This window comes from Daldinia caldariorum (assembly GCF_022478825.1).
Source record: "Daldinia caldariorum strain CBS 122874 unplaced genomic scaffold F4812scaffold_1, whole genome shotgun sequence".
Classification (NCBI taxonomy): domain Eukaryota; kingdom Fungi; phylum Ascomycota; class Sordariomycetes; order Xylariales; family Hypoxylaceae; genus Daldinia; species Daldinia caldariorum.
In genome coordinates, this window is record NW_025953037.1 from 2,579,824 (window position 1) to 2,602,034 (window position 22,211).

General features: G+C 47.8%; 5 protein-coding genes across 5 annotated transcripts; 4 read left to right on the forward strand and 1 right to left on the reverse strand.

Moving 5' to 3' along the window:
- Positions 1 to 1,463: 1,463 nt before the first annotated feature.
- Positions 1,464 to 3,207, forward strand: F4812DRAFT_28638 (uncharacterized protein). The gene is made up of 7 exons (XM_047931095.1): positions 1,464 to 1,622; positions 1,706 to 1,711; positions 1,787 to 1,944; positions 2,345 to 2,421; positions 2,492 to 2,588; positions 2,642 to 3,054; positions 3,107 to 3,207. Coding segments are annotated over exons 1-7 (813 nt in total). The 5' UTR covers positions 1,464 to 1,561; the 3' UTR covers positions 3,108 to 3,207.
- A 1,402-nt stretch (positions 3,208 to 4,609) lies between these two features.
- Positions 4,610 to 5,617, forward strand: F4812DRAFT_454665 (glutathione S-transferase; the record flags this gene model as incomplete). Its single annotated transcript, XM_047936683.1, has 3 exons — positions 4,610 to 4,673; positions 4,810 to 5,113; positions 5,167 to 5,617. The coding sequence occupies 3 exons, from the start codon at positions 4,610 to 4,612 to the stop codon at positions 5,615 to 5,617; spliced, it is 819 nt and encodes a 272-aa protein (XP_047795162.1).
- Positions 5,618 to 6,477: 860 nt separating this feature from the next.
- Positions 6,478 to 9,964, forward strand: F4812DRAFT_454666 (glycoside hydrolase family 79 protein; the record flags this gene model as incomplete). The annotated part of the gene is made up of 5 exons (XM_047936684.1): positions 6,478 to 7,363; positions 7,442 to 7,476; positions 7,628 to 8,500; positions 9,417 to 9,735; positions 9,912 to 9,964. The coding sequence occupies 5 exons, from the start codon at positions 6,478 to 6,480 to the stop codon at positions 9,962 to 9,964; spliced, it is 2,166 nt and encodes a 721-aa protein (XP_047795163.1).
- A 1,163-nt stretch (positions 9,965 to 11,127) lies between these two features.
- On the reverse strand, positions 11,128 to 12,637 carry F4812DRAFT_28786 (dihydrodipicolinate synthase). The gene has a single exon (XM_047931110.1). It carries the CDS (start codon positions 12,415 to 12,417, stop codon positions 11,275 to 11,277), a length of 1,143 nt encoding a protein of 380 aa, XP_047795164.1. The 5' UTR covers positions 12,418 to 12,637; the 3' UTR covers positions 11,128 to 11,274.
- A 7,642-nt stretch (positions 12,638 to 20,279) lies between these two features.
- F4812DRAFT_29072 (uncharacterized protein) lies at positions 20,280 to 22,161 on the forward strand. The gene is made up of 5 exons (XM_047931144.1): positions 20,280 to 20,771; positions 20,825 to 21,169; positions 21,246 to 21,369; positions 21,457 to 21,812; positions 21,891 to 22,161. The coding sequence occupies exons 1-5, from the start codon at positions 20,541 to 20,543 to the stop codon at positions 22,071 to 22,073; spliced, it is 1,239 nt and encodes a 412-aa protein (XP_047795165.1). The 5' UTR covers positions 20,280 to 20,540; the 3' UTR covers positions 22,074 to 22,161.
- The last annotated feature ends 50 nt before the right edge of the window (positions 22,162 to 22,211 follow it).

Below are 22,211 nucleotides of genomic sequence, written 5' to 3' on the forward strand. Positions count from 1 at the left end.
TTGAGCGTGGTTATCGAGATGGGAGTTACCTTAGCTGCTTACCTAGGTTAGGAGGTAGCTATCCCGCTAACTTGGTACAACATGCAAAAGAAAAGAAAGTGAGGCGTACACTCGCTTGCCTACATCCATGTTCGAGGGGTGGGTAGGAGGTAATATTCGAAAGGCAGACATAGGGCATGTACATATGTTGTATAACGCAGAAAAAGTAGATATATAAGGGTATTTTGTGTGATGTATGCACGTATGTCTTATATTGAATTGGATTTTATTAAACGTACTGGTTGACATGTGTATATAATACATACCTAAGGTATCTAATGTCTTCTCACTCCCCCTTTTCAGTTAACAATAGGTAGATACCTAATTAGATACAGTCTCAATTCCAATTATATTGGCATCCATATAAGTGAAGCATTAGAGGGAGATACATTAGTTGGCTTGTACATAGTACTAGTTACCTCAAAGATCCTTGATACCGTTGTACCCTTGTACTACCATAAGCGCTGCGCTTGATAGACGCTAGGCTATTTTTTGGGGCCTACTATCAATACTACAATGGCAAATGGGATGCGGGGCGCAAGGATCTTGACAAAATCTCACAAAGTGGGCCTCCACTTCTTGCTTTGCCTCTACTTTTTTTTTAAAGTGCACGGTTGCTGCTGCCAGGACGGACACCTTCCATCTTTTCAAGTAGGTACCTAGTGTGTCTCCTCTCCATCTTCTATCCAGCAGCTGCCATCAGCTATCCATTCCTCCCATTCCTTTTCCCCCATCACACCTTTTCGATCTGCTGCATCAATCAAATCACTTGTCAACTTTAATAAAACCAAAGCAAGTGTGATACGGCCATAATACTACCGTCCCTTCTTCTAACGCACCCGCGCAAAACAAAACACAATAAGGACCACTTTCCACATCTTATTCATAGCCGGTCTATCTCTTACCTACCCTCCTTCCAACTTTTTTCGTCGCTTGCGTTTGCCGCACTTTTTTTTTTTTTTTTTTTCTTGACAAACTCCTCTAGGATTTTAACTCCCTCATCGGGGTTCTCCCTTTCTGGTCCGCGGCCTTTCCTACCAAGTTTTATTTTGCTCACGCAAAACCTCGCAACAACAACCAAAAAAATTATACCATCTGATTCGGTAACCATTTTCATCCGGGCAATTTTCCTACTTGGTTTCTTGTTTGTGATTCGCGCAACGACTTGATTCAATTTCTCGCAGCGCACGCGAGCAGTTCCTCCTCTCAACGTTTGTTTCCCACCCAAACAACATCTCCGGATTCGCGCCCCATTTCTCCCGATCGCGACCATGGCATCTACTGAGGTTTCCGCTACACGGCTTTACCTAGGCAACCTGCCAAAGGGCGGTAAGTTTAATAATAATGATACCGGGTGCTTTGTTTCGGGCTCACGTTGCAGTGTAACCGCTGAGTCTGGGAGCTAGCTAAGCTTCCCTGTCGCCCTGTCGTTGACTGCTAACGGTCCAATCTAGCAACCAAGGCTGATGTGGAAGCCCACTTCGCAACCCATGGCACTGGCGAAATCACCGAGGTCAAGCTGATGAATGGATTCGGCTTTATCGAATACAAGGATCCCATGGATGCGCGCGATGTCGTTCCTGGTGAGTAATCCGCGTGTCTAACGCACGACGAATTTTATTATTAGCGAAATAGTCATCAGCTAACCCTTTGCTCCGTGTTGCAGCTTTCCGTACGTCTTGGACCGTTCCTGGCCACCGTCTCACCTGATTTCTCCGTTGTTTCCCTGGCTAATATTGACGATAAGATGGATCTGATTTCATGGGCGAACGTTTGACCGTGCAATTCGCTCGAGGTTCTCGCCACCGCGAAGGCTTCGGTGGCCACGAGCGCAGTGCTCCGCGACCCCGTCGCACTCCCCATCGCATGCAGATTACTGGACTTCCCAATGATACCAGCTGGCAGGTCTGTTTAACTCCCGTTTTCCCGTTCTTCGCCCCCGGATTCTGGCTTTAGATGATTTCCCCCTTCCTTGGTACAGCGAGTCATCTTGCGCCGTGTGTTTTCTCTCGCCTGAACAGATCAAATAGGGGACGCTGGTATTCAACATCATCTTATTGTTTTGTGATGTCGTAATTCATCGGTTTAGCTTCTCCCAAATTCTAGCGGACGGGTTTTCAAGGAGCTAGCCAAGGTGCCTCAGGGATTTTTTTTTCCCAATGTTAGACGTAACCGCCTGCTTGGATTGGTTTGACCGCATTCCTTTTGCTGGTGCTGCTTCTGGAAGTTGGGAAATCTTTGGCCTCATTCGCATATGTTCTACACCGCTCCTCGGACCCCCCACTTACATGGAATCTGGATCTAGGACCTGAAAGACTTTGCTCGACAGTCCAGCTTGGATGTCGTTTACTCGGAGACGGGCCGTGACGGCAATGGCCGAGGGTACGTGATAACTCCTAACGGACTACCTGGACCTATGGGACATATGAGTTAACACGGGCGTTTTCAACAGCTTCGTCGAGTTTGAAACCGCAGCCGATTTGAAGACTGCGGTAGAGAAGCTCGACGGCCGCGAGTTCAAGGGACAACGAGTCCAATGTATCGCCGACGTAGGTTTTTCTAAAGTCTACTAATTTCTTTCTCTATTGACATAGAAAACTAGACCCAACCGGACTTCCCTACTCGCGAACGTGGAGCCCGTTCTCGTTCTCCAATGGGTCGTCGACCTTACGGTGCGCCGGGTGACGGTTATGATCGCCGTGGTCCGCCTCGAGGTTATAGCCCACGCGGTTATCGCGAGGATTACCGTGACCGTAGCCCGCCTCGTCGCGACTATTACGACGATCGTCGGTACAGATCCCCGCCGCGCCGTGGACCCATTGATGATTACCCACCTCCACGTGGACGGTACGAAGATCCTTACCGCCGCGACTACGGACCTCCGCCGGATCCGTACGTCAACGGCCGACCTTATGACCGACCTCCGCGTGACTTTCCCCCGCGTGAGGGTGGTTACGGGCCTCGCGAGGGAGGGGGCTACCCCCGGGAGGACTACCGCCGAGGTGGCGGTTACTGGTAAATTTCTTGATATCAACTTTATTTGAGCGACCCCCCTTACGTTATTTAGATACCGCGCCGTTTCTCCACGTATGGCAGGGTCACTGTGCCGCGCCAGCGATATGTTTGTAGGAAGCTTGAGAGAGATGAGGTATTAGGTAACGAGAAAGAAGAAAGAAAAAAAAAACAAAAAACCCAAGGGAATAAAAAATAATTTTCTGGGGGTAGGCTACGCGTGAAGTGCAATGAAATTTTGCTGAGGGGCCGGCTTCAATATTCATTGGTGAGGGTAGCAGGAATAGGACTTAAAAAGGTTTCTTTGACCGGTGTTTGGTCGAGCCCCAATCTGGTTGGCTTTAGGTTAATTGTGTGTATGATCAAGCAAAACGAGTTGCAGTTACTTTTACGAATGAAATGGTTTATTTGGACGTAATGTAAGAGGCGACGGGGGCTACCTAATCTTTTAACAGATCTATCCGAGTACATACAACATTAGGTACATACCGCATACCTCATGCCGCATAGGTACCTCATGCTGTATACCTCATACTGCATACCGCATATACTTGACCTTGCATATAAGGATACCAAGGAAGCTACCTGCATAAAGTAAGTGCCTATGTAGGTACTAGGTTAAGTATACTTAAGGTATGTGTAGACTAAAGTTTTACCTACATGAGAGAGCTATGTCCATGTAAGCCTCGTGCTAGGGTCGGGTCTGGTGCGTTAGATCTAATGCTTGAGTTAAAAACTAGTCCAGGTCCTTGCAGTAGCGGCAATCCTCTATTCCCAATGGGTACCTGGCACTTTACAAGCGAATTGGTATTGCATTAGTAAAGCTCACGAGGTTGAGGTTCGTCCTTTTCTCGTCGGAGCAATTGAGAAGACCGACGAATCGGATTTAGGACAAACTAAAAAGTTCCGAAAAGGTCGGATGTTGTGCTTAGAAATATTAATGGCATCAATAGGTAATCAGTTGTCACTTGAGCTCTTTTCTTTTAGTTATCCATACATTTATGTAGGTAGGTAATTACCTGTTATCCAACCCTGAGACGAGTTAGGTAAAGCATTACAAAGACTTTACATAGTATTGTATTGTATAGGTAGGTATGTAATAGAGCTTATAAGGAGTATAACTGCCTGCACATATAGTCTTAACACCCACTCTGATTAAGTAATACTACGCGGAGACTTTATTTCCATACGAGATACCTAAACCCTTACGAAGTGACGTTACCTATTGGCTATTGACAAAATCCTATACCCGAATAAACCCTATTTCCAAAGGAAGGAAGAGCCTGTAAACGCACACATACGTACACCTCTACATTTATTTAGTTCTAGTTCTAGTTCTAGTTCTAGGTTTTTTTTCCCCCAAGTATTCATGTCGCTCAACGTCCCCGTCCCCCGCGGTCTGGCACTACGACGTATAAATCATCTCTCTGCCCGTCCTTTTTTATCTCAGAGTCTTGCTATTTCTCTCATTCAACGGCCAAGCTGTTGCTCAAATAACACCTTATACCGTAGACTTCTATTTTCCACTTCGAGAAGACTATACAAACCCGACGACAGCATGGCCGGACAACCCGAACCTACCGGGCTCATCGCCAAGAGCGGCATCGAGCTCCTGACTTTCAGTATGCTTCTTGTTTCTTTCTAACTCTCTCACTTTCACTCTCATCTTTAAACAGCAGATACCTACCTATACCTACTTACACCTTTGATACCTGTCATCTTATTTTTCTAACCTAACACCTCATTCCATCATCACAGCGACCCCCAACGGCATAAAAATCAGCATCCTGCTCGAGGAGCTGAAAGAAGCGTACGGCAAGGATTACACGTATCAGTCCCTCAACATCCTGAAGAACACCCAGAAGCAGCCGTGGTTCACCGCGATCAACCCCAACGGCCGCATCCCGGCCATCGTCGACCACGACAGGGGCGGCTTCGCTGTTTTCGAGGGCATGGCTATCCTCGGCTACCTCACGCGCCACTACGACCCCGAGCACAAGTTCAGCTTCCCGGTCGACAGCGACGATTATAGCGTCTGCGAGCAGTGGATGGCGTGGCAGCAGTAACGTATCCTAATTTTTGTTAGCTTGAAAACTTGGCTAACCTGCAGAACAGCGGCGGAGTCGGCCCTATGCAAGGCCAAGCGAACCACTTCGTCCACTTCGCCCCCGAGAAAGTCCCGTACGCGGTGCAGCGGTACGTCGGGGAGGCGGAGCGGCTGTACGGGGTCCTCGACAAGCGGCTCGAGGGGCGGGACTTCCTGGTGGGCGCGGGGCGGGGCAAGTACAGCATCGCGGACATCAACCTGTTGGGATGGGTCAACACGGCGCAGTACACGGGCATCGACACGGCGCCCTTCCCCAACATCGAGAGCTGGATCGAGAGGTGCATGGCCCGCCCCGCGGTGAAAAAGGGGTACGAGATCCCGGCCTATATACCGATGACCAACGCGGATTTGAAGAGGAAGAGGGCGGAGGACCCCGAGGCCAAGAAGCAGTATGAGGAGTCGCAGAGGTTTTTGAGGGAGGCGAAGGAGAAGTATGGGTATAAGTATTCTTCGCCTTAGATAAGAAAAGGGAGAGAGAAAAGGGAGAGAGAAAAGGGAGAGAGAGAGAAACAGGGATCTACAATGACATATACCTAGTATATTTATTTACCGTATGTACCTATGAGGTAGGTAGTTACCTCTTATTTACTCAACTACCTACCGGAGTAATATAATATATGTCAATATGCGGTGCTACCCAACTTGAAAATACACAACAGCTAGCTAGTTAGCCAGCTACCTAACCCGATTGCTTTCTTTCCCCGCATCGTATTTTTGTGTGTAACCTAGTAACCTGGTTACCAACCAACCACTTATAATTCTCAATTCATCTTTTACTTGCTCCCCCTCACCAACCAACCCCTTTACTAGGTTAAGTTATAGACTATAGTAGTATATCTTATATATAATATACGACCATCATAAGACTCCGTACCTAATCTAAAAAGGCAGCTAGGTTAGGTACCTGGCACTTAAGCATACGATGCATCCGCAACAGCTTTCAACAGGTGGACAAATTGTGCCAACCGCACGTTTTCGGTACGAATTTCCCCGGATCGTCAGAGGGGCGCCATTCCCCATTCAGTCCAGCTATGGCTGCGGCCCCAAAGTTTCTGGGGGAAAATGCTACCGCGTACCTGGTTCGATGGGGTTGTTGTTGTTGTTGGAAGGTTGGGGAAAGGGAATTGGTAAATGAATTGCCGACCGAGGGTTGACGTCTTATAAGTTTAGGTAGGCAGGTATACGGGTATTGGCATTGTTGTGTATTATTTATAATGGCGAGGTTCGTCACGAGTTCGACCTATTTTTTTTTTCTGAAGGAGGACTGGTGCTTTCTCTATTCATGATACCTACCTACCTACCTAACCTATTCGCCTACGATGAGCATTCGCTCGATTGCCTCTCTTGCGGCCCTCGCGGCGGTCGCTGCCCAAGATCCTTCTTCACCCATCGATATCCCAAGCCATCTTCCCACGCGGCGCCTCGTCCCAGACGTCTACGGGTACTCGATCGAACCGATATGGGTCGACGACTACATCAGCACGCCGCTCGCCCAAACCCTCCTTGGCGCCGTCGCACGAGTCGCCGGGAAGCCGCCGCCGATCCGCGTCGGCGGCAACACGGCCGACCAGACGTACCTGCACGACGCGCCGCTGTCGACGGGGAACAGCTCGGTCGCCATACCGGGGTACCTGAACGCGAGGCAGTTCAACGTCACGCCGGCCTGGTACGACGGGTGGGCGGGCTACTTCCCGGAGGGCACGGACTTCGTGTACACGCTGAACCTGGCGGCGAACACGTCGGCGTGGTCCAACGCCGTCGCGCAGGCCGAGGCCGCGCACAAGTCGCTGGGGCGGAGGCTCAAGCAGTTCGAGCTCGGCAACGAGATCGACCACTTCATCAACAAAGGGTGGCGGGACGCGTCCTGGGACGTGGCCGCGTACGTCGAGCAGTTCCGGAATGTGACGGGGCAGATCGTGTCGTCGGAGTGGTACAAGGGTATTGCGGACGATGGGGATAAGCCCACCTTCCAGGCGGGGGTGTTTGCCGACCCGCCGTGGGTGCCGGATCAACAGGATGAGATTGACGATTTCAGCATTGCGAACCTGACGAAGGACGGGGAGGGGGGCATTGTAGAGAGGGAGCAGGATAAGGATATTATCGGAAGTTACGCGACGCATTTGTATCCGCAGTCTACGTGCGATGGGCCACGGTGGTTGCGTATGCGGTTGGATCTGCTGTCGGATCATCAGGTGCTTTGGAAGGGTGAGTTTTGTTGTCTGATATACTTACTACCTATTCCCTCTCAGTCTCTGGGTGTAGAGATACTAACCGTGTCGGCAGTGAGTGGCCAGCCCCCTTTTCTTCGCCAAAGTGTCGTATATACCACATCTTGAGAGCTAGGTTTAGGTAGATGAACTAGCGAAGCATACCTATGCTTAGACTTTAGTTATTCAATGCCCCCCCCCTTATTCCCTATCCCAATGAGATAATATGAGATAGGAAACATAAAGTGCTGACCTCGAACAGAACATATCCCAATTCGTCCCACAAGTCGCCGCGGCCGACAAAGCCGGCGCGCCCCTCGTGATGGGCGAGACCAACTCGGTGTCCTGCAGCGGCAAGAGCGGGATAAGCGACACCTTTGGCGCGGCCCTCTGGGGCGTTGACTACGTGCTGCTGGGCGCGTCCATCGGCATCCGCAAGACGTACTTCCACCTCGGCGCGCAGAGCGAGTACAGCGCGTTCACGCCCAAGCCCTACCGAATCAAGAACGAGACCGTGGGCGCAGGGATCCGGGCTAATTGGTACGGACACTACTTCGTCGCCAAGATCGTTGCGACGAACAGTGATAAGGACAAGGAGTTGAGCATTGCGGCGCTGCCGGGGGCCAATAGTAGCTCGCTTAGCGGATACGCCGTATATACTGGCGAGGAAGAAGAGGAGCGCTCGTTGAAGAAGTTGGTGTTCCTGGATATGGGCGTTTGGAACGGCACCGAGGGTCTGAGCAATAACTCCACGCTCAAAGCTACCGACGGCACATCCTTCAGCAACGGGACGCGGCCCGTCAGCACGATTAAAGTATCAACGTCGTGGACGGCCGGGCAGAGTGTTAGCGTGACGAGACTTACGGGACCAGGGACGAATGCGAAGAGCGGGGTTGCGGTCTCGGCGGTTACTTTTGACGTGAGGACGGGGGCGAAGGTAGGAGAGGAGAAAGAGGAGGTTGTGGAAGTTGGAGAGAACGGGACGGTGGAAATTAAGATAAAGAGAGCGGAAGGTGTGTTGCTCGAGATCACAGACGGTGCTGTTTCGGAAGAAGTAGGAAGCTCGGGAGCTGCTGGAAAGACGGGTGCGCTGTGGTCTGGTCTTTTCGTTGCTGTTATGACTATAGGTTTCATGGTGATGCTGTAGGGGCAACGTAAAAGTACTTGACCTACCTAGGTACCTAATAATCCATATATAGCCTTGCATCATATACCAACAGTGCCTTCTATTTCGAGGGAAGCTTTCGACGTACGTTATATGGGAGACATGTGTAATATCAGATGTAATGGTGAGAATGACTTAGCTTCAGAACCACAAGTACCGCGGATTCCTAGCTGATTCTTACCCCTTACCCCTATTCACACCACAATACAGAGGATTGCTTGATTTCGCGTAAAGACTCGCTGTAGGACTGAAACAAAGTCCCGAGTCTTGAAGAGGGAGATAACTGGACTGGCGTTACGCCCGGTAAAGCAATAGATCCACATAGGGGATTCTCTTCTCGTGTCTTGAATCTCCATTACGGTTCAAGGCGCTCTTTTCTTAGGAGGGTAAATCCCAGGCCCCATTATATCGTTAACATTCATCATGTTCCCCCTCCTTCCATTCATCGGTCTCGTACTCAAGTTCGGCAACAGGTCGAAAGGAGAAGTGTAGAGTATCAGCCCTTGGGGGTGAAAGGGGGCGGAAGGGAGTAACCGGATAAGATGAGCAGTACTAACTGCAACAGCTTACCAACAGCCAACGAGTTTGTATTGGCAAATGGGCCGCCAACGACATCGTAAACACTGCAGTGTAGTCCTCCAAGGCCGACTCCGGAGGGAATACGTAGGATCCTCGTTTGGGACCCTATGAATAGCCAACAGGGTTGGATAAACGTATCATGTTATGTGTTGAGTGAACAGCCATGGGAAATTGACGTCGGTTTAGTCTTAGGCCAAGAAAGAGAAAGAGCAGAGCTACAAGATACCTGCATCTACCGCGTCTATGCATGATTTCAAAACATCAATCCCCACTCCATAGTTTACCCCACGTTCCTCCATCAGGATAGTTGAGGGATCTGGAGGCGAAGCGATGCGTCACTCTGCCGAGTCCCGCCATCGTTTGTGAAGATGATACGTATAGCGGAGCACAACAGGCACATCTACCGGCTAAGGCACACACGCTCGCTCAAAGCCTCCTAGCCATCGCTAAATCCTGCCTGGGATTCGGAGATATGGAGCCTGCGAAGTCCGAAGTCGCACCTGTGGTGACCTATATGGTTGTTCTTGGCCTAGACGCTCTATTGGGCCAAGTTCCCATCTTCCGAAGTTCCAAGTTCGGTGACACAGGGGAACAGAGTATATGTGTCACTGTCGCGTTCTTCCATCGTAAGTTGCCCATATATCCCTCTCTGTGGAGTACAATAAGCGAACGATCATCTCGGCACGCTGCAGGATGGAATAGGATAGGATAGGACGGGGGTCATTCAGGCCTAGGTCCATACCAGGCTAAGCCCAAGCGCTGGCCTTGTATACGTATGGATGTCCTCATAGATCGTGTACAGTCGACCTATCGGGGGCTAACCCAGCTCGACACCAATATCCGGGGGTGACATGAGGACGTGCCGGAAGTAGCAGACGCGCAGGTCGTCGCCGTGTGGTTTGCAGCGTACAGCATGGCATTGGGACCCTTCCCGCAGTTTTTTTTTTTTTTTTTTTTTTTTTTGACGCTACATATCGTGAGAAGTTTGTGCGGATTCGGTGTTAGAATAAACTCCTTGGCAGAAATGCCAGCGTAGAATGGTACGGTACGATGCTGTAGGTTCTTCATGCAGAGTCGAGTGTGCGTCTTATAGTCGACAGTCAGCCGGACCGGGTAACTTTACGGGTTACCTCCTTATTTGGCCGAGTTGCAGATTTCGGGAGTCCCTTTAGAGTGGATTCGTGCATTAAAGCCGATAGGCAGTACCAAAGATATGAGGGTTTTCATTGGGCAAATAAAAGAAATCCATGGTAGTCATACATGATTGTTATAAAAATATGTCAATGTTGTAGTAGATTTTGGTACAGGCCCTGTATGCCTGGGATCGTGCGCCTCTCCTGACCGAATTAGGAGTAATGGGGCCAGATCTTGAAATTTCGCGATCTCGATGGAAAGTGTACCAATTCTAGGCAGCTTCCGAAATTGCTTCCGGTGCCCACGAGTTATTGAATCCCTCTCGTCAGTATTGACAAGGCTTTTTGAGACTTCTTAGGTAGCATTTATGCCTTTCAACAAATCAAATACGCCTTGACCTAGAACCAACTGATGGGCTTTAGGGACTTCCTTTTCTAGCTCAATTTACAAGAGCTATGGAAACGTAAGAGTAAAAAACGAAGTGCGTCAGCTCGTCAACTGATTGAATAGTAAAGATACCGAGGCCTAGTGTCCATGTGCCCCTGATGGGGCTTGCTGATCTTCTAGCCTGCCTAGGATCTACTGCTATATTCTTGTAGAATGTATCGAATTTCCAAAAGTATATAGCAATCATAAAGCGGTACCCCTTTTCGTCAGATAGCTGCGGCTGCGAGCTATTGTAGTAGTGGCCTCTTCGCCAAACATTGGATGGTTTTATTGAAAAAATGAGAGACATTGGTAGTGTACTGTCGTACAGTAACCCGTTTTGATCAAGAGAGATATGGCGAGGCTAGTAATGAATGCAAGCCGTTGCTTTTGAACGCCCCATTCATATTCTCAGCGTAGACATCCTCAAATCAACAAGAGGAACTTCCCTTTTCTCATTGAGTTAAGCGAAAACTTTCACTTATACCTTGGAATGTAAAGCATTCCTCGGACGCTTTTGCTCAGATACAGTGCCTTTTTAATCATGAGCAAAATATAAGTCCAGTAGTTGTGCTGTATCCGTACACTACTATGTCATCTTAATGTTAGCAACTTATCATAGACTTCTCTAGCAGAATTAGTTCTTTGAATCCTTCTTTCCATGATTTGGTCTGTTGGGGAGTTGGCTTTGGGAGTGGACTTCGGGCAAAGCCACCGTAACCCAACCATGTCTGAAGTCCCGCCTTTACACTTAGAACCCCGCCCTGAATAGCCGTCCAATCGCCCCGTGATACGATCTCTTGCATTTTCTGTGCCTCGGAGTGTCTTCCTGCTCTATACAGTTCGATAGTCCTGATACAAGCCTTTGGCGCAATGTTTGCGAGACCTGCTAATATGCCGTGTCCTCCTGCAATTAAGGACTGGATCGAGAAGTCGGCTGAGCCCGCTAGGACTAGGAAATCGGGTTTGTCCGGGTTGTACTCCTTCGATTGTGAACGTGTAGCAGCTACTACACGGTTCAGTTTACCAGTATTGCCGCAAGTAAGCTTGACACCGACAATTTTAGGATGCTGTGCCAGTTTGATGATCACATCCGATGATAGGTCTAGGCCATTGACAGCACCTGGGAAATTGTATATGATGAGGGGTATCGGGGACGCATCGGCAATGGTTGTAAAGTACTGCTCGATAGTCTCATATGATGGAGCAAACAAGGGCGCGTAGTACGACGGGGGTAACACAAGGGCATAGTCGCCCCCTGCTTCCCATGCCTCTCGACAGTACTGAATAGTCTCACGAGTACTTTGAGCGCCGCAACCGACTATAACTGGGATGTGAGAGAATCCGGCTTCGTTTAACGCCTTCCGTGTGGCGAGAGTGACCAGCTGACGTTCGGCGTGTGTGAGGTGAACAGCTTCGCCATTAGAGCCTTGAGTTGCAAGACCAGTGACACCAGCCTTGGCAAGTCGTACCGCATGGCGAGCAATGGTATTGATATCAACGTCCTCGGTCTCAGGGTCGAAGAAACATAGGGTTGGTACGTAGACGCCTGGTACCAGTGGCCGTGTCATATGGAAATCTTCTTCTACTGAGTCGCTCTCTAAGAAGCTACCGACAGAAGAATGCGACTCGGGATGTGCTATAGAGCCTATCGCTGCGCCTGAAGAAGTGGTGAGTCGAGAGGAGATTCCCTCAAAGCTGACCGTAAAGCTTCCATTAGGAGATGGTGCATCAAGATGGGGCGCCATGGTTAATCATAAGATGTACGATGGTGATAGTGAAGTATATTTTCGTAATGAGAAGTGTGTGATTAATCTTGTGCTGGAGAGTCTTGCAAGACAAAACAACGGGGAGCAGCGTAGTATATATAGGCAGAAGTGAGATATAGCTATGTCTTAACAGCAACACCAGTTGGAGGAACAAAAAGGATGGCTCGAATAGAAGAAGAGGAAATGAGGTGAGGATACAGACGCATAGACAACATTCCCATTTCTATAACACAGGTAGGAAGGTACACACTGTCACAGAAGTCTGGTATGCATAACCCCTCGCATCTCTCGCTCGGATGTTCCTTTTCAGTAGTGCCCAAGGAGATATTTCAGATTAACAATAACTTCAAAGACCGTGAGAACAGTGCAAGGAAGATCTGCACCACCTGCATATCTCGGGTTGCAACTGTAAGGGTCTTCAAAATGCTTTCGATTTATGCATCAAAGCTAACACGGATGTTAAACGTAGAGTGACTAAACGGTTTGTTATACATCGAACAATATTAAAGACAGCTAGAGAGTCCGGAATTGGATGTACCACATAGTGACTTGTAGGTGGTATTGGGATGTATTCATCAGGTACACAGACCGAATTGTGGATTTGAATGTGGGGGGTAAGCTTGAAGTCGGTACTGTATACTAGTGATTCCCCCCAAATACTCCGTTTTAACACAGAGACTGTGAATGGTCGGCTAGCTGACGATGACATTGGTGATACGGCTTCTATAAGGCCTAGTCGAATCCGACGATGGGATTGGCCAATGGAGAGGACATGCCCATTTGGAGCTGGGGTCAGCTAATAGACTGGCACCAATAGAGAAAGCCATGCAAAGCCTAAGCATGTCAGTAGGAGGCCTGGGCATAGACTAGGGAATCGAACGGAAGAAGACCGCGAGCCTAGTCACCGAAAGCCGTCAATGGGCAGATCTATCTACCATATTCGTGGAGGCACATTCACCTGCTTCGGCGATTGCACAGCAACATCATCAGCTTAGGCATCGTCGTCATCCAAGGCCCAGTGGCATTCCAATCGAGCAGGGGTTTATGGCATCCGGTTGGATGCTGGTAGAATTCAGCAGCGTTGGGGTTTTCAAAAAGAGGTGGAAGGAGCCGAAGCGGGAAGCTGGCCGTGTTGTCACGAGTCCGAAGACGGGCGAAGGCCAAGAGCAGCTATGTGATGAGGGATACGGACTGTCGTTTATGACGAAAGACGGCTAGCAGATAAACATCTCACCAGGCGGCTGAAGTTAATGTGGCGAAGCGATATGCAAGGCGCGAATAAAAATCACGTACGACTCGTGGATGTAGGCTACTCGTTCTTCCGGGAAGGACGGTGTGATTGTGGCTTTCAGGATTAGCAGCCGGGCGGCTGCAGTGTCACTCTCATTGAAAAGCTGCCAAGAATTGCGAATGACCTCTATGCAGCTTCATCGGACATTAAATTGTTGCTAACCAACTCATAATAGCGGTGAACCCCGTACGGTAGTTTGAAATCCCTCGTGCCGGTTACCAATTACAAGCCGATATATTAGATTGTGAGCAAAAGACGAGCGCTCTGGTTCCCTCAAACTGGTAGTAGAGGAATTTTAATACAGTCATCTCCGGAACTGGTAGAGCCAGTACGGCGAAGAGGGTTAGACAGCAAAGTGGCGAGCTGGTAGGTAATTTCTTGGGCCAAGAGCCAGGAGGTTGTACTGTAGTAGTAATCTACTCTAGTAGAAGCTTGTTCAATGCGGGAAACACATCGCTATCTAATTCCGGGCAGGACCTCCAAGGTTGCGGCAGGCCAGTAATGTCTTAGGCTCAAACAGCAAGTGATTATTGGCGGTTGACATGTCTGTCTCGTAAGGCACCGTAACGCTAAACCAGCCATGTTACTACTCGGCAAGTGAATAGGAAGGGGATCGGCATGGCGTCGCCTATCTGAGAAGCGAAGGGAATGTAACATATTTTTTTTTTTTTGGATAACTAGTTGAAGTATCACAGCATTGTAAGTATCTTTCACTGTTGTCGTCATAATAGTTGTAGAGATGTTCCTAGAGAATGAATTTAACTAACCACTCAATGCTAGAAATGGTGCGTCTTGGATTGGGTTGAAGTTGGGTTGGACTTGAATGATGTGCATTGGCGCGGGACTATCCAGGCACGTTGGGAGTTACTATGTAAGAAGTTGGGGGAATTGGGGGGTGTTGTAGGTTGGGGGCCATTCAGGTGGTATCTGGTAATATTTGCTTAGTAACAATACTATAGAGTATTGCAACTTCTACCAACTAAACTATAGCTAAGGTTAAGGTTAAAAGGAGGTACCTACACCTAGCTAGACCTAAGTAAGGTATGAGACTGAGGTAGTATGAGTCATGATCGTAACTTCTATGTGTACCTGAGTTTATGTGTATGTCGTACCTACTTCGTATATCTCAATTAGGTGAGGTATATGTATAGTTGAACTGAAAGAACGATAGTAACAACTTCCATACAATACAATACATGTAATGTGCGGGTGGGGGACTCCACCAAGGCTGTTACCCATCACATCTTCGTCTTGCCCCTCTCCTTAACCCTGAATTTTAATATTTTCTGCTTATTCACCAATGCGGGGCTACCTATGCTCTTTTTTTGAATTCCTTTCCTTGAACTTGAAAAGTACCTCTAACATCATGCATATTACACGCGCCTATTTTCTATAATGATCTACGTAACTCCGAGGGATCGTTGGCTGCCTCACGCTGCCCTATTGTCCAGTCATGTGCGCCAACGTAAATCTCTTTTTTTCCGGCGGCTGATGAGGTTGAAGGAATCAACTTGATTTTCTCGCTACCAGGTTATCCTCCTCCCTGCGACATGCATCGTCCGTCCGTAGCACGACCCGGTCTACATACATATGTAGTGTACTATGCAGTACATCCGTTCGTTTGTATTGTACGTACGCGCCGTATGTGTAAAACGGTATGAGAAAATGTAGTGGCTCTTGGGACGAACATTTCCCAACCTAGCCGCAAATGGACTCCAAGAAGTTGACAGCTTTAAGCGGCAGAGTAGTAAATGTCAGAGAATTGTCTTTCCTTTCCTCTTTACTCTGCAGCGTGCCATTATTGTGAAGTAGCGAGCACGGACCTTGTGATATTGGCCAATATAGAGAGCGGCGAGAGTTGCATCTCGTAGAGGTACGTCCAAGAACACATTCCACTTTGAGCTTGGCCTCAGTTGTATAAGGTGGGAGAAGCTATAACAGCCCACTACGTAAATATTATTTCCCCTAACTTAGCCGAAGGAAACTCGTGTTTTGTTAGCGACATGTCTTTTCTAGGGCTGACTGCAACCTGCTTCTTGTGCCTACCTCTCTCTCATTACTACCTAGCCTAACCTATCCATTGCCGTGCCGAAATCCGTAAGAACGAGCGATTGAGAATCATATCATCAGTCTATCGTAACCTACGTTTAATATATTTTATTGACTAGTTTTGGCACATCTATTGGCTAGGCAGCCGTACGAACTACGCGTCGTCTTAATACGCATTCAAAAGCGTACGATTTACTCAGTAGCCCGACCAGGAAGGGAACTACGTAAGCTTCTTCTACTTTTCGTTCCCCTTGTGTTGATCGCGTGATTAGGTACATATGAAGACGCTTTAAAGTTGGGTATGATTTTCACTTGTTATGCAAAGCTTCGATCACCGTTAAGGAGTGCGAGTGAGAAGCTTCGAATCTGACAGGAACCCTCGCTTTGCATCTAGAACACCCCAACAACCCCGAAACCGGGGACGGCAGCTAGATGTACCCCATAGTAACTAAACCTCTTATGCACACACGGTTTCCGACAGATTGGTTCCAAATAGTAAAAAGGTAAAAGTGTCCGGCCACTAGTCTAGGGGCGTAGTATGTACTTCTTGAGAAGTATGCGAATAGATTGTAAGACGCTGTTTTGCGTGCCCCCATGTATATGTTACATTAGCGAGTTATCAAGTAAAACTTCCCCTCGTATTCATTGGATGGCAAGCACATATACCTTACGTGCGAGTTATTACATTCTTTAATATTAGGGTTGCATACTCTTATCAAAGGTCTTGCTTAATATATCTGTTGGCTTCAGGCTCTGAGCTTCCGATGACACATAATTCCTTCATTCCTCAATCTATATGAAGGAATAATACAGATAAACAACCAACAAAACAATATACCTAGAATGACAAGTCGTTTCTATACTTTTTCATTAGTCAAATTTTGAATAATATAACTTAAATTGATCTAGCATATCGCGTGGATTTCCCAACACAGTTTGTGGTTGCTCGACTAGGTAGATCGCCCTCTCCTCCTGGCCAGATGTAACGTAGACTGCCTGGTAGTGCGCTATATTACAACCTATAAGAGATAATCATGGTATACTGCCTGTTCCTAAAAAAGCCCACTATAGCTACGTGGTGGCTATGCCTGTATAAGCAGGATGGCTTGAGCCCAATACATAATCGTTATAGGTAGGGTCCTGCGAGAGTGCCCAACATCTAATTTCAACTGCATAGCCGCCAGGTTCCTTCAAAGGTGCGATTTCCGGGTCACATGGGCCTCAAGACGAACCAATCCTCCAAAACAGCCATATATCCCCGGTGCCTTGTGTCTAGTAGATCATCGTCAGCCAACCGATGCTTGAAATGCCTGCTTCGCCACGTGGATGCAATATACTCAGAGTATGACGTACTGAGTAATGGATGGCATGATCCTGTCCTGCATGTGCAACTCCTGTGAGTGACTGTTTGCAAGCTACGTCTTGGGGACCACCAGGCGCTGCATCCTACCTCGGACTATATGTCACCCTCAACAAATTTCTTGGCTCCGGATAGTAGTTAGACGACGTTCGGCTACGGTAGATTATGTACTTTGGCTGTTAAGCGATGGCAAACTCGGGAAGACCCAAGCGTACTCAGAAAGGGGGAAATATTAGGCGATGTGTTTGCACGGTTTTGATTATACCTAAGCTTTTTTTTCTTATACTTATTTATTCAATGATTGTTGTGCAATTTATTACGGTGACCTCGTTAGCCGAGCGGATATTCTTCAGAAGAAGAATAGCTTGCTGCGTCATTTTAGAGCGCATGCCCATGATGCAGTTCATAGGTGAGTAGATGATCAGAGTAATGACTGAATATGTCAGCGTGGTATGCCTTTATAGAAATGTGCATTGGGCATCAATATCTCATATTCTTCTTACTCTTAGCTACTCCCAGAATGAGCCATGAGAACTTAGTAAACGAGGTATGATAGTGAGTATGATTGAGCATTTTAAGGGCATGGATTTGGGAGTTTGTTGAGTCTTAACTCATAGCGTGATGGATATGATACTTGTAGGTGTTAAGGGGTTATTAGCACACCATGATTCTTGTTAACTTATTATCTGTTTAGGATCACTAAATTGACTAAAAGACTGATATTGGTCTCATTTGACTCCTAGACTATGCACGGGACACCTTAAAGAGACGGCTCCCCCTTGGTCATTGCTGATGGCTAAATAATACATATCAATGTAGGAGTTTGATGCCTGCCATGAAAGCCTTATTCTATCGTTTCGCATATCATGAGGTGATTAATCTTAAAACATTAAGTACTAATGGTTTGCTAGATATTCTGAGGAAAATGTGGAATAAAAGGTAGAGAGAATAGGGGCCTGCTGTCTATATAAAGAGTGCCTAGGTACCTAGGTAGCTAGTTACCTTGTAAGAGGGTGGAAGGACAGGCGTTACTAGATCATACCTAATATACCTACTGCACATATGGCCCTCACGCTCACTCTGTACATCTCATCCATCAAGAGTATTAACCTCTTCCGACAGACATATTATAACAAGGCAAAAACAAAAGCTACATAAATACATAGCTTTCTTATCCTTTCATGAAGCCTAAAGGCAGCCGATGCTCATGGAAAATTGAGGATCAACTACTGGTTGTGACAGTTCTTCTAGTAACTCAAAATTGCTTGTGAGGGCTTGTGTCTATCCATAGATACTGCTATCAATCACCTATTATTCGGATATTATATCTCGAAGTATGGCATGTATAGCGTCTATCATATCCCGGCACCGTTTATTTACCTACCTACTTATATATTTAAAGTAAGTACCGTGTCGAGATTTTGAACTAACTCAAGTCCTATAGAATTGCAAGGTAAGAGCATGGGACAAGTGCACGCATGTACCTAAGACTAATATCCTTAGATATCTTCTATGACACCCACCATATGAGAGGAATGATCGTAAGAACCTTTTGGATGTTAGCTGCCTTGATTTTACTTCTGAACTGAAAGATTGGAGCTATCCTTGCCATAATCAAATTTAAGTAAAGCGACTTTATAAAGTTGAGATGGAAATATCTGGATATAGTATATTTTACAAGTTCACTCGGCTTTTGATGTGAAACTACCTTGATTTAAAGCTCAATACATAATCCATGTGATATAACTTAATAAGTATGTGTTTTACACAGTTGAGTTAATGAGTAATTGCAAGTTTTGTTATCCGTATGATTTTGATTTAATGTTATGACCTCCTTTCCCCCTTGGGTTTTGACAAGTAGGAATATCTCATTATGTCAAGCGGGTATGCACAAAACAACGCCAACTTCTAACTCTTCAGAACTTCACTAGATTTGCTACCTTGATCTGATCGCGGGTTCATCTATAATACTATATTTCCTTTCGTCCGCTAAGGGTTAGCCGGCGCTGAGTCTAGTCTACGGTTGATACCTACGGGTCACGCTTAAGCAGGTATTAAACCGTCTAAAATGACGGACTTGCATTGAGATTCGCGATAGTTCATTCTGCCCCTGACTATGAAATGTGTACGACTATAATTGTGGTTGATCCATACCTGCCTACTATATTGGATTTTACACAGAGGGTTGCGATATTTGTTGTCGAAACCCCAACCTCACACAAAGCAGTGGATAATTATCGGCGGACAGTCGGACGAAATTAATAGCCCCTGGTTCCTCGTGGATTTTCAATCCATCCCACTTTTTCCGCCCTTGACATACATACCAACATACCAGGTGCCTAGGTCACGTTCTAGCTTCCTTCTGACAGCTCCCACCAAGACCGTTGGGGCTCAAATTGAGACTGGAGGGGAAGAGGGGCTTACCTGGCCAGAAATAGTTGTATATCGGACGACTAGTACTATGTATCAACATGGACATACATAGTATACCTACCTGGTATGTATGACGATAGCTCTGGCAACCCCTCACATTGTCTTATCTGTGTTGACTTCAATACTACGGTGGGCCAATTGATTGTCTTAGTTGTCTACTTGTGGAAGGTCAGTTTTGAAGATAGAACCAATTTTTATCGCCTTTTTTAATTGTTCACCTGCTAAGATCATAAGGTCAAGATTGGCGAGCACGCGCTTGTAGCATGTGGTGTGCTATGTAGTAGTAGATCATGCTGGTAGTAGATTAGATAGCGAAGAGGAAGGACAGACATATTTTCACGGGGGCGGAGAGACAGTTGTCTCCGAGGGTTGGGTGGCGGACTCGAAGGGGGGGAGTTTCGAGAAAAAGCTCCGTTGCCGGCGCCTCCGGTTTGTAGCCCAGACATCCTAGCTCGGTGATCGAATCTGTCTTCAAATATGAACCCGTTCACCTAGGTCAGAGTAAGAACGAAACAGAAAAACAGGTCTAGAATCGTAGATAGAGAGGGGGAAGAGGTAGATCTCTCGTTCAAATAGAAAAATCGATGACGGTGGAATCTGGGCAAACGGGTTTAAATATACCATCGTCGTAAGCGCCGTTAATATATTTTAGTGGCATGCGACCGCCCAAATGCCTTGCCTGAAAAGGGCGGTCTGGAAATCCGAAGGAGCCTTTGGTACTGGCTGGAACTCGAAGTGGCCATAGCGTCGGGACCCAAGCCTCCCGTCCACTATTTCTTTTCTTAAAAACGTGACCAGCCGTGATCGATTCGCGTTTGTCGTACGTGTGGGCCAACGAGAAAAAAAAAAGAGGAACAAGAATTTAAAAAAAAAGAGGGAAAGAGGAGAATTTTGAATGCGACTCGACAAAAGCGGTTTGAAGGTTTACAAGAGCTGAAAAGTTATCTGCGCCGACACAACCCTCTTGCGATGGCTTCGCTCAGCACGATCCCATCGAAGAGGACGCTGGTGCTGTCGATCGCGCCTGTTCTGGTATCTGCATATCTTATATATAGATTTTCACCCCCGGGCTTCTTCACATCCCGGAGAAAATCGAGTTCAAGTGAGCGGCCGGGGCCACCAAGAATCACGAGAGGTGGAGAATGGGTGGAGGAAAGCGACGAGGTGAACGTTAGTTCCGATGAAGAAGAAGAGGAAGAGGTATGTAAATCTAAATCTACCTGCTCTGTAGCTCTACTCATACCGCTTAATAGAATAATAACGACGACAGCTCAGACGTCCGTCCTCCTTATGAGTATTATTGCATGTTCCGTCCTTTCTTTGACATCCAAAATGAGAATGAGGACAAGGACGAGGATGATCAGCTTGACGACGATGACCTGCTTGAGGAGTACAACCAGGTGATCCGGGCTGAAGACAACATCGAGATGAAGCCGGCCGCCGAGCATCCGGACCATCGGTGGATCGCCATGTGGGAGACCTGGAAGTTGTTTTCCGCGTGGGAAAGGCGGGCGTCGTACACCAACCCCGATTTCTTCAAGATGCATATCCACAAGCACTTCCACGGCCAAGGCATGCAAGAAATGATCGAGAACATGGTAAGGGGGGATAACGGCCCTTTTTGCTTTTAACCTAGTAATTGTCGCGACTGAGTAACTGACTGCCATCACCTAGCTCATCGCCTTCGATAAGGAGTTTTCGAGAAAGAAGCGTAGCAAGAGGACCTTAAAGCAGATGTGGGCGATTGTAGCCGCCATGATGCAATGGCTCCTAGAAATTCCCCTTCACGGGTGGATAGGTCAGTTTTTGAGAGAGAGAGAGAGAGCTTTGAGACGGACAGGGCATATCGTGATGACCAAATGGCTGACCACCCATGCGTAAACAGCAACGGGCGACGTGCAAAAGATAAACACAACCGTCAACCTCGTCGGCCGCGCCTTGCTCACGGTGCTCAACGAGCTGGACCGAGCTAAGATGCTTAAGGCCGATTCCGAGATCAAGGACCTAGGGTTAATCATGACCTTCTACCTCTACTGGATCGAAGACCTAGAGATCCCGGATCTCGAACTTCCTTTCCGCAAGGAAGTCGTCGGGTACGCGAAGAAAGCCGGCATCGACCTCAACCAGGCCGGTTGCTACGGCACGGACGAGAAGGTGAAGGCGCTGGAAAGGTCGGCCGGGGGTAAGATCAAGCCGATTTCCGGAACGCCTAAGTCGGATAGGTGGGACTGGAAGAGAAAGGTAAGCTTGCTAATGACTACCCCCCCATTTTCTTCATTAGCGAAGATCTGCATTTATTAACGCGAGATCGTCTCATAGTTCAAGAAGTTCTCCAAGGACTACAAGATCGGCGGCGAGAGGTACAACATCCTGAAGATGTCGCGGGAGGAGCGCGCCAGCTACGCGTTCGATAAGAAGGACCCTCTTGCCGACATTTCGGACAAGGCTCTCCAAGAGGGCAACGTCAGGGTGAGGCCGAAAAGAGGCGTCACAGCTCACTAACATTAGGTGACGATGGCGAGGAATTTTCTGGGCTCTGATGGAGGGTTTCGTGTTATTCCTAAACGAGAGAAGGATGGAGTTAGTTGGGGGGGGGGGGGGGGGGGGGGGGGGGGGGGGGGGGGGGGGGGGGGGGGGGTG

What these genes read in the sequence shown, in the direction of transcription:
- F4812DRAFT_28638 (XM_047931095.1), top strand. Translation starts at nt 1,562, where the DNA reads ATGAATGGATTCGGCTTTATCGAATACAAGGATCCCATGGATGCGCGC. An exon ending in CCAATGATACCAGCTGGCAG is followed by an intron (nt 1,945 to 2,344) that starts GTCTGTTTAACT and finishes ATCTGGATCTAG; the next exon opens with GACCTGAAAGACTTTGCTCG. An exon ending in CGTGACGGCAATGGCCGAGG is followed by an intron (nt 2,422 to 2,491) that starts GTACGTGATAAC and finishes CGTTTTCAACAG; the next exon opens with CTTCGTCGAGTTTGAAACCG.
- F4812DRAFT_28786 (XM_047931110.1), bottom strand. Translation starts at nt 12,417, where the DNA reads ATGGCGCCCCATCTTGATGCACCATCTCCTAATGGAAGCTTTACGGTC.
- F4812DRAFT_29072 (XM_047931144.1), top strand. Translation starts at nt 20,541, where the DNA reads ATGGCTTCGCTCAGCACGATCCCATCGAAGAGGACGCTGGTGCTGTCG. An exon ending in ATGAAGAAGAAGAGGAAGAG is followed by an intron (nt 20,772 to 20,824) that starts GTATGTAAATCT and finishes ACCGCTTAATAG; the next exon opens with AATAATAACGACGACAGCTC. An exon ending in AAGAAATGATCGAGAACATG is followed by an intron (nt 21,170 to 21,245) that starts GTAAGGGGGGAT and finishes GCCATCACCTAG; the next exon opens with CTCATCGCCTTCGATAAGGA.